The sequence below is a fragment of the Salvia splendens genome, chromosome 5 (assembly GCF_004379255.2).
Source record: "Salvia splendens isolate huo1 chromosome 5, SspV2, whole genome shotgun sequence".
Classification (NCBI taxonomy): domain Eukaryota; kingdom Viridiplantae; phylum Streptophyta; class Magnoliopsida; order Lamiales; family Lamiaceae; genus Salvia; species Salvia splendens.
The window spans coordinates 17327928-17338372 of NC_056036.1; the positions used below are offsets into that span (position 1 = coordinate 17327928).

Below are 10445 nucleotides of genomic sequence, written 5' to 3' on the forward strand. Positions count from 1 at the left end.
GATCTTTTTTGCATGAAAACGACAATTTCTTCAACTACATGAAAACAACAATTTCTTCAACTATATGAAAACAAAAAAAACAATGAACCGTGCCCAGTATTTGAACAAGTGGTGTGATGCTCAGATAATCCGCCGCTTCATAAAATTGGGCCAGACATTTGAGCAGCATCTGACAGAGATCCTCGATTATTCGATTCTTGAGTTTTGAATTTTCTCCATTGATGGTCAGAAAGATAATATCTTTTCTTGCACTCCAATCTAACATGTTTTTCTTTTCTAACACTCCCCAAGTTGATTGGTGCGATTACCAAAATTCAACTTGCAAAATACACTTGTGAGGCTTCTCGAGTTTAACAGCCGTGGTTAAGATATTTGCTAATTGATCTTCTTTTCAACACTTCCCATAAAGTTAAGTATCTAGTTGATATGAAAATATCCAATATTTGATATTTGCTAAGGCCAGCAAACTGTTGGCTCGTTCGCATGCTCCATACTTCAGATTTTGACTTTCTGCTATCTTTTTATGATCTATTTTGCATATTTTTCACAAAATATGTAAAAAACCAAAACAGAAAAAATGTACAAATAATTGACATATATTGCAATTATGACATTCAATGGACCAAATAAATACCTTAAAATAGTGTAAAACCTCATCGTATCAAGGTCTTTGATGAGAAAAATGACAATCATGAAACTGACATCACAATGTACTAATGAGAGCACTACAAATAGAAAGCCTTGTATTTGTAGAAGAGGTCAATGACCCTGATACATTTTTTTTATCGTTAAAAAGTAAAATATATCCTTTAAAAAAGTAACACATTTCAAAAGGAAAAAATATATAGAAAGGTAAAATATTTTTAATAAATAAAATATTAGTACAAAATGCATTAAAAACATAAAGTGTAATACATTCTTAAATACCTCTCCCCTTGAAGATTTTTCATGAAAAGAAGGTAAATATGGTAGTTATAAGATTTTATTTTTCAATTGATGGAAAGTTAAATATACTTCTTCGAAATGGGAAAAAATATAATACTTTCTCCCTTCTCGAATACATCTCCCATTGGAGAATGATTTTTCATGAAAAAAGGTAAATATGATAGTTATATTACTTTACCTCTCCATTACCTCTCATTTTGGAGATGCTCTTAAAGTAGTATTAGTGGATAGTAAGACCCATATTATTATATAGATAATAAATTAGTATAACTTTCTATAAATGGAAATGCCTATATTTTTATAGTATGGATGAAAATTAAAAGTACACATATTTTTATGGGACGATTGAAATATTCATTATTCAATATTGTTTTCCACTAATTTGACATTCCTAATTTGACATTCCTGATTGTTTTCTATTTTTATTAAAAAAAAATTAAACTGGAGATGCATATATACATCTTTTTTGCATCTTAATTGGTAATTTTGCCATATACTTTGGCCTAATAAAACTTTGGGGAATATAATAAGATCATCTGAAACCCTAATTCTAAATTATCTAACAATCCGAAATCCCCTTTCTTCCAGCAGCCACCGATGGGAAGGCGACGCGGCGGCGGCGGCGGCGGCGGCGGTGGCAGCTATGTAAAACTGCATTCGAACAATGACCGAATTCTCCGCCGCCACATTGAATCCGCCGGGAAAAGCTACTCGACCGTCGACGAGCTGGTGGACCACCTCCGCTCCTCCTACCCGCACTACTCCCGCCACAAGCTCCGGCCGTTCACGAAGCAGGTGGAAAGAGTAATTGCGGTTTACGGCAAAAGCAACGCCGACATTGACCAGTCAAAAGAGGACGGCGATACTCCAATCGTGATCAAACGAAGGAAGATAGACGATAAAGAGGAGAAGCTGCAGCAAATTGAAGCGGAGCACTTGAGGCGTCGGAGCGGCGACACGATCGACGGCTGCTCATCGTCCTCGCTGGCGTCGTCTGACACTTCCGGAGGCGGCGGTTCTTCTGATGAAGAGGCGTCGACGTCGTCCGAGGACGCCGTGTATGGGGAGAAGGTCGAGCCGGAGTTTGATTTGATGAAGTCGATGTTGAGGGAGGGTTTGCGTCGGAAATCGGAGAAACTTGGGGTGCGAAGAGCTGTTAATAAGGAGTCTGTTGAGGTGGAAGTGGTGGATAACAAGGGTGTGAAGGAGTTGAATTTGATGAATGAGGAATCTAAATTAGGTCACGAAGTTAATAGGAATGATGGCAAAAATGTGAATAAAAATCAGAGCAATGAGAATGTGATTATTGGGCCAATGTTTAAGGATTTAGGTGGGATTAGTGAAGTAATTGAGGAATTGAAGATGGAGGTCATCGTGCCGTTGTATCATCCACAGCTAGCTCACCACCTCGGGGTGAAGCCTATGGGTGGGATTTTATTGCACGGGCCACCGGGGTGTGGGAAGACAAAGTTGGCTCATGCCATTGCCAACGAGACGGGAGTGCCATTTTACAAAATTGGTGCCACTGAACTGGTGTCGGGAGTTTCTGGTATGGAATCGAGATTACATATGTTAAACTTTCAATTTTGTTTGTTATAGTGATGCATTGCTGCAATGATGCTATATTTAGTATATTATATTTGTGTGATTTTTTGCACGTCTCTTACCGTTGATAGAATTCCATGGACTAGTTCACTTAAGGTTAGAACTGACTGCTGTGAGGATTCATATCAGAGTCATACTTCTTTTAGTCTAGAATTTAGTGTGTATGGTTTGATTATAGAATTCCACTTGGAGGTTTTTACGCTCCACTGTCAGGATTCATATTGTCTTCACTTTGTAGTCTAGAATCTAGAGAATATAACTTATTGTTTTTGATTGTGAATCTTTCTAGGTGAATCGGAAGGGAACATAAGAGAGTTGTTCCGAAAAGCATACAGGACGGCACCGTCTATAGTCTTCATTGATGAAATTGATGCAATTGCTTCAAAAAGGGATAACTCACAAAGGGAAATGGAGAAACGCATCGTGACACAGCTGTTGACTAGCATGGATGAGTTGCACGTGCCTGTAGAACCTGCTGCCAATGATGCGAGTTCTGCAAGCTCTAATAGCAGACCAGGCTATGTACTTGTGATTGGAGCCACGAATAGACCAGATGCCGTGGACCCTGCATTGAGGAGGCCTGGGCGATTTGATCGTGAAATTGCATTAGGAGTTCCTAATGAAGCTGCCCGGATTGAAATACTCTCCATGCTTACAAAGAATCTTAGAGTTGAAGGTGCTATAGATCTTCAGAAAATAGCTAGATTGACTCCAGGTTTTGCTGGAGCAGATTTGACAGCACTAGCTCACAAGGCTGGTAACCTTGCAATGAAGAGAATTGTAGACACGAGAAAGGATGAGCTGTCCATAGAAGAGAAGGACGAGGATCATAGCGAAGAATGGTTGAAGCGGCCGTGGTCAGATGATGAAATGGAGAATCTCTATATAACCATGGCTGATTTTGAGGTAACTTGTTCTCATTTAAATCACATACTGATGAAACAACGAATGCTTTGAAGCATTGGTATTTGCATAATCATTTTCCATGTGCAAATCCTGATTTCGTTTCTAGTCTCCTCTCTCCTTGTCATAATTTATACTAATATATTTTGATGCACTTGATCATTTCTTCAAGTTCTCACGCATGGCAGGAAGCTGCTAAAATGATCCAACCTTCTTCGAGAAGAGAAGGATTTTCTGACATACCGAATGTGAAGTGGGATGATGTTGGCGGCCTGCATTTGCTCAGAAAGGAGTTTGACCGTCATATAGTTAGACGTATAAAGTTTCCTGAAGCTTATGCGGTAAATTTGTTTTGTTTCGTAGGCCTACTTTATTCAGCTGCATAAATTGAGTCATGCGAGTGAAATCTGTTTCCTAATTATCTGTTATTTTAAGTAAATCATACTAGTCTATTGATTTGTAAAACTTTTCCTATTTGTAGGATTTTGGGGTGAACTTAGCAACTGGCTTTTTGCTTTACGGCCCTCCTGGTTGCGGAAAGACGTTGATCGCCAAGGCTGTGGCTAATGAAGCGGGAGCCAATTTTATACATATTAAGGTTCTTAAGTTAGTATATACATAAATATAAACGGGAGAAAAATACTGTTTTACTAAAATTTTGTTTTTATCAAGGGTCCTGAACTCTTGAGTAAATATGTGGGTGAAACTGAGTTGGCAGTCCGCACAATATTCAGTCGAGCAAGGACATGTTCTCCATGCATAATTTTCTTCGATGAGGTACTCCCTTTCTCTTTATTTTAGTTTTTATTAGACATATTAGTCCCAACATGTTTGATACTATAATTTTTCAACTACAATTTTCTACAATTTTTGTCTCTAATGAAAAACAGAATGTTAGCATTAGTAATTTTGTCAAAGTTACTAAATTTTGAATCTGAAACATGGTGTTATTTACTGTAAAAATTCCTTCGTACTGCATAAGCCAAAATGACCTCTCTTGTACATGAAGCCTTTTTTTTCATTGTTTCCTTCCTTTGCTAGATAGATCAACTTTTTTTAAATATATATAAACTTCACTTTGTCTCACCTTTCTGCTTATTGGCTTTGTCTCGGTATGCTTTGGTAATTTCTCATCTCTGACTCTCTACATACTTTTTTCCTTCAGGTGGATGCACTGACAACCAAGCGTGGTCAGCAAGGGGGATGGGTCGTTGAGCGACCCCTGAACCAGGTTAGCAAATAGTAGTGCTTAGTGCCAATTTTGTTTATTTCAAATATTCATCTAAAAACCAGGTTAGCAAATAGTAGTGCTTAGGGCAAATTTTGTTTATTTCAAATATTCATCTAAAACAGATAATTTCTTCCGTTGCAGCTGCTGATAGAACTGGATGGCTCAGAACAGAGAACGGGTGTTTATGTAATTGGTGCTACAAATAGGTACTGTATGGATTATCAAATTTCTTTCCTTCTACAGAATTGACCCCTTCTGCCCTTATTTGATTATTCTAATATTGCTTAGTTATTGGCAGGCCCGAAGTGATAGATGATGCAATGCTCCGACCAGGAAGGTTCGGAAAGCCTATGTATGTTCCCCTCCCTAGTCCAGACGAACGAGGAATGATCTTAAAAGCCCTTGCTCGGAATAAGCCAGTTGATGCCAATTTTGACCTCATGGCTCTAGCCAAGGACAGTGGATGTGACAAATTTAGTGGCGCTGATCTCTCTGCTCTGGTTAGCCCCTTTTTCCCTTTCTTCTACTTATTCTGTCCCACAAAATTAATACCTGTGTTGCTGAAATTGATCCCTATTCATCCTAAACACAAGGAGTGTAATAGTTTGATGAGAGATAATTTTAACCGAGTGTGTTTTGCTTTAAACCAACATTAGATGGACGAAGCTGCTATGATTGCGCTAGAAGATAAACTATCATCAATGGATACAAGTAGTAGCACACAATGGACGATCAAAGACACACATATCATGAGCGCGTTGAAGAAAATCTCGCCGTCTGTGTCGGACGAGGTGCTTCTTGTCATTAACTAGTGGAGTATGACATTTCTTTCAAATTCTCACTTGTCATGTTCTTGCCTCATGGTCGCATATTTGTTTTTGGGTGCAGCAAATACAAGAATACAAGGGTTTTTTGAAAAAATTCAAAGCTCAATGAGACTACAGTTTTGATCCTTCAATCCTTTGAAGGGGAGACTCTTTTTGCAGCAGCAGAGGATTGGTGTTATTTTTTTAGAGAATCATTTTTGCATTTATTTGGGAAAAAGATATATATTTATAGTAAGGTTAAGTTGATGATGAGCCCCGGAGTTTCGTAACGGGATTTTGGCGGAGTGTGGAGGTCGCCATGTTGCCGCCCTGGCCTGCGGCGGCAGGCAATCGTCCACGTATTCGGTTTCTTCGAGCTGTATGTGGCATAATTATGCTTTTTTATAAACAATTTTACTATGTCCATATGTTACTCTTTCGGCTTCATTTCATTGGGCACACTTACAATGACAGTGTGCATATTTCTGTTCCAATAGTGTGAAACGCAACAGAGTTTTATGTGAAATGTTTTGTTTTCTGGTTTTGTTATGAAAAAGATCCTCATAAGCTCATGCTCTGTCTTTCTTAAAAATAGTTTTCTTTTGCCATTTCATTTTAGTTTGTTTCACGAAAAGATCCTCATAAGCTCAATATGTGTTTATAAACGAACAATAAAAGGTTTAAAGCATTGTGAAGGAAGATGTTGATAATTACATGGATATTTTTCAAAGACCACCACTTGAAACACTAATAAATGAAGACAATCAATATGTATGATCTCTATCTCTGCATCAGTTGAAGCTGCTGTGCTACCTTGGAGTCGAGCCTATGTCCCGGATTCTGCTGCATGGCCCCCCCCCGAAGTGTGGGGAGACGTCTTTGGCCCTAGCCGTTGCCAGTGAGGCCAGAGTGTCATTGTTCGAAGTCGTGGTTTGCTCGATTGTTGTGTGGAGATTTAGGTAGCAGATTTGGTAGCTCTAGCAAAAAAGGCTGGTATGCTTGGTATACATAGTAGCAGGAGAAATGTGATCAATAAGACGAAAACAAAGTATTCAATAAATAGGAATGATTGGAGGTGTCATTCCATTCTTCATCATTACAACCCACAGCCTTTTAGATAAAAACATGCACACAAGTGTGAGCTAAAGTGATCATACTAATATTGTGTTGAATTATATCCCTAAAGCGTCCGTCGTTTAGGAACTAAAAATATCCATCCCAAAATGTGCTCGAAACCCTTACCATAAGAAATTACTAATATTGAAAATTTGAATTCAAATAATAGATGAAATTGAAGTAGAATGGTTGTGTTGTGTGGAATTAAGGTTTCAACTCCGAAATGAGTGGGCGATTGATTCGTTTGTGTGCTAGACAAATCTGCAGATGAAGATGAATTATAGTTATGGTATAATTATATACTTGTATAAGTTTTTATTACTATTTTTTATAATTTAACTATACACAAGTTTACTTACCTGTTCATCCCAGTCAGTCATGCAAGTCATGACGACAAGTATAACGGTTTGGACAGTCGACCCGATTATCATCCCAATCCAAACACCCTATCAAACAAACATTAGTCACATTTTATTGTCAAATAATTATAATCATAACTAACTAGCAATTAGCAATAGAATTCTCACTTGAACTTGCAAATTTAGGCTAAAACCAAGTATAACTGCCAAAGGTATTCCTATCAAATAGTAGGATGCAAGGTTGACATATGTGACCGTGGCTTGTCGCCCTGCCCCCGCTGCCACGCCTGAAAGTATAGGCTGAACGCCGTTGAGAAGCAAGCTATACCCAAGAAGAGGCGACAAACGAGCTACCTCACCCGCCACTTCCTTGCTTGTGGTGAACGCGTAAGCTAGCTCACCCCTCAAGACGATAAACACCACAAACACCACAAGCGCAATGGAGAATGAGGTAACTAGTATCATCAGAATGGAAAACTTTGCAGCTCCCGCATTTCCCCTCCCCAGCTCATTGGCCACGCGAACGCTGGAGTGCGACCGAACATTAAATAACTCAACAATCTTGCCAAACCTAACACCATGTCTATATGTAATATGTATACCTTGCAGTTGCCATGAAACCTGTGGATATCATTTGAGCCCATCCACTCATGTTGAGGCTGAAACATTGACACATATATATAAAAAAAATGTCTAATTTCATAATAGAATTAGACATTGCTTAATTATTATAATTACCAGATAGAAAGAGCATCAACAGAAACCTCAGCATTCACCATGTTTCCACTTAACAGAATCAGCACTGCATTGTACCAGAACTCAAGGCTGCCATTGCAAGGCTAAAAACACATCACGTCGCGCTAACTAAAACCGACACCGTTTTTAGTACCAAAACAGAACCCGAACCTGAACATGAGGCACGAGGTCACACCAATCTTGACTGTGTGCCCGAGATCCTTGAACGCCAACGCTGTGAAGCCTCTCCACGTCTCCCGACAGCCACCACAGACAATGTAGATAATCTGGCCTACATTCGGGATCCAATAGGCCAGAGTGGTAGAAACCATGGCACCAGTCATCCCAAATTCAAACCGCACGGTAAGAAGCCACGAGAGGAAGACGTGTACTAATAGAGAAAAGGTGGATAAGCACGAGAGCACGATGATCTTGCTCTGTGACTGCAGAAACATGTTGGAGGCACATAGCACAGCAAACGAAAACGTTAATGGAATGAACCAGAGAGCTATGATTCCCGCGGTTTCTGCAATGAGTTGGTCTTGGCCTAACGCTTTTAGGATCGGGGCAGCAAAAACTAGCAGTGGACAGAGTATAGTCGAGACGGTAGGCAACACAATCCACCCTTGCTGGAGATATACCCCCAGATTTTGGTACTGCTTAGCGCCAAACGCTTGCCCGTGCAGCGTTCCAAATCCGCTATTCATGCCAACCTGCTCACAAAATGCAAACAAAAAAAACATTAGTCCTATGAGGCCAAAACAATGTCTTCTGAGGTATGAATATTTATATACCAGTATGCCATTGGAGAATCTGAGCAGCACGGAGTAGACGAGCGTGTATGCAGCAAGCTCGGTGGCGCCAATATGGCCTACGAAAGCTTGGCTGACAACATTTACCCCAAAAGTTGAGAATCTGATTAAGATAGCAGGGCCAGCAACAATCCACATTTTCTTGCTCTCATTCCATATCTTTTTCTTGAGATCTTCTCCATTGTTCGGCAGCAGCTGCTCCTTCATCGTTGCCTCCATTTACGATGATTCAATATGTCTCTTCTGTGGAAGAAAACAGAAACTATTGCAACTATAAATTTGAGCCTAACAGAGATAATACAAACATTTAGAATTTATTAAGAGTAGATCTCATAATTAACATGCTACTAATTAAAAAAACATTTGAAGAACCTGAATGCATAATAAATTCATAAGTCAAAATCTGCGTAAATTATAAATTTCCTCGAAAATGATTGCCACGGCACATGATTAAGAGGATCAACATCTGAACTTTGTTGATGGGATTATCTCATTATGAACACACACAATCAGCCAAGAAAGCATGAATCAGCTTATAAAAAAAAACTACAGTAAATCACTTGTTCGTCTTCTTCTTCAACTGCCGAATATGTATGATGCCAAAAAGAAAAGAGCAGATTTTCTTATTTGGATCTATGAACAATGCCAAATAGAGCAGGTTGGATGGGAGTGTATATGATAAGTATATACATATACAAAAGAGTTGTTAGCACTGTCTTGTAATTTGTTTATTCATTTCTTGTGCTACTTTCTAATAAAATCTAGGATCGTATCATTGTTTTGTTAAAAAAACGCCCACTAGCAGTGATGAGCAGGCCACATGATTCACGTGTATTAGTCAAGTTTCATCTATTACAATCAGATTTAAGTACTTATCATAATTTATGTTAATAATTGTATCATAATCTGAAGTGTAATATAATATGCAATTACATGTATGGTTTTTACTGTTGTAATGAAGGCAAACTTTATTATGGTTTTGGCAAACTTGAACAACCCAAGTACAAGAATCCAATCTAGGAACAGTCCCCATTATTGTACAATTGTAATAGATGGTATTAATTTAGCATTTGGGGACAAGTAGGTGTTGGAAGTAATGTTTTTAGATCTTTTCTTTCATTTATTGTTGTAAATAGTAATCTTGAATTCTTGATTTTTATTTTTTAGTGACCATGCCTTATATAACAATATTTACCTATCCAGTCCTGTATTGCTAAGAATATTTTTTACAAATTTGATGTTACGATTTTTGCAATATTTTTTACAAATTTGGATTGAAAGTCGTATTAATAATCTATAAATTGATACAGCAATTTATCAAACTCAAAATAGAGTCGAGTTGGAAAATTTATCATTAAATAATGCAAATTAGGGCTAATAGCAGTGACAAAAAAACCTCGGCACATTTCTCATTTTAACAGTGAACATTTCATTCCGCATAAATGATTTTGTCTGTGGATAATTTGTATTCGAATTCTCATTTCTTTAGTGAGAGTTTGAAACCTACTCTGTATTTCTACGTTTATAAAAAAGGTAAAGCCTTATCAGTTTTGTAACTACCATCCTATTTCAACGGTAGTTTTTGGCTCGAACCTAATTATTTAGTTAAAGACTATATTTGATGTTCCTACATGTATAGATTTTTCATTTTCAATTATGATCCCTTACTCTATTTTTTATATTTCAACCTCCCTACAATATTTAACAAAAACTACACTTTCTAAATAGTCAAACCCTTAGAGCATCCACAATCATGCTCTTGCCAGAGAGCACGGTTGTGGGCCAGGTCCCACTTTTTCTGCCTGCTATCTGGCAAGAGCACAACACCCACAGCTGTGCTCTTCCGCAAGAACGAGCACAATTCAATTTAAAATTCAACTAAACAAAAACATTTCCATAATATGAAAATTCATTAAAAAAACTAAAATAACAT

At 38.1% G+C, this 10445-nt stretch overlaps 2 protein-coding genes across 7 annotated transcripts; one reads left to right on the top strand and one right to left on the bottom strand.

Moving 5' to 3' along the window:
• The first annotated feature begins 1428 nt into the window (after positions 1 to 1428).
• LOC121805452 (cell division control protein 48 homolog C-like) lies at positions 1429 to 6062 on the top strand. Its single transcript, XM_042205301.1, has 10 exons — positions 1429 to 2494; positions 2840 to 3456; positions 3642 to 3794; positions 3935 to 4051; positions 4126 to 4230; positions 4619 to 4684; positions 4826 to 4890; positions 4983 to 5184; positions 5341 to 5475; positions 5573 to 6062. Exons 1-10 carry the CDS (start codon positions 1543 to 1545, stop codon positions 5618 to 5620), a joined length of 2460 nt encoding a protein of 819 aa, XP_042061235.1. The 5' UTR covers positions 1429 to 1542; the 3' UTR covers positions 5621 to 6062.
• Positions 6063 to 6132: 70 nt separating this feature from the next.
• On the bottom strand, positions 6133 to 9222 carry LOC121802498 (protein DETOXIFICATION 21-like). 6 transcript variants are annotated; one of them, XM_042202181.1, is made up of 8 exons: positions 8495 to 9222; positions 7872 to 8413; positions 7704 to 7790; positions 7568 to 7624; positions 7325 to 7491; positions 7134 to 7252; positions 6966 to 7052; positions 6133 to 6867 (listed from the first exon to the last, which is right to left on the bottom strand). In XM_042202181.1, the coding sequence occupies exons 1-8, from the start codon at positions 8729 to 8731 to the stop codon at positions 6811 to 6813; spliced, it is 1353 nt and encodes a 450-aa protein (XP_042058115.1). In that variant the 5' UTR covers positions 8732 to 9222; the 3' UTR covers positions 6133 to 6810. The 6 variants fall into 6 exon arrangements, with proteins under 6 accessions (XP_042058115.1, XP_042058111.1, XP_042058112.1 ...); XM_042202177.1 differs by having other exon boundaries at positions 7134 to 7491; positions 8495 to 8755; positions 8885 to 9220; XM_042202178.1 differs by having other exon boundaries at positions 7134 to 7491; positions 8495 to 8774; positions 8885 to 9220.
• Between the last annotated feature and the right edge of the window lie 1223 nt (positions 9223 to 10445).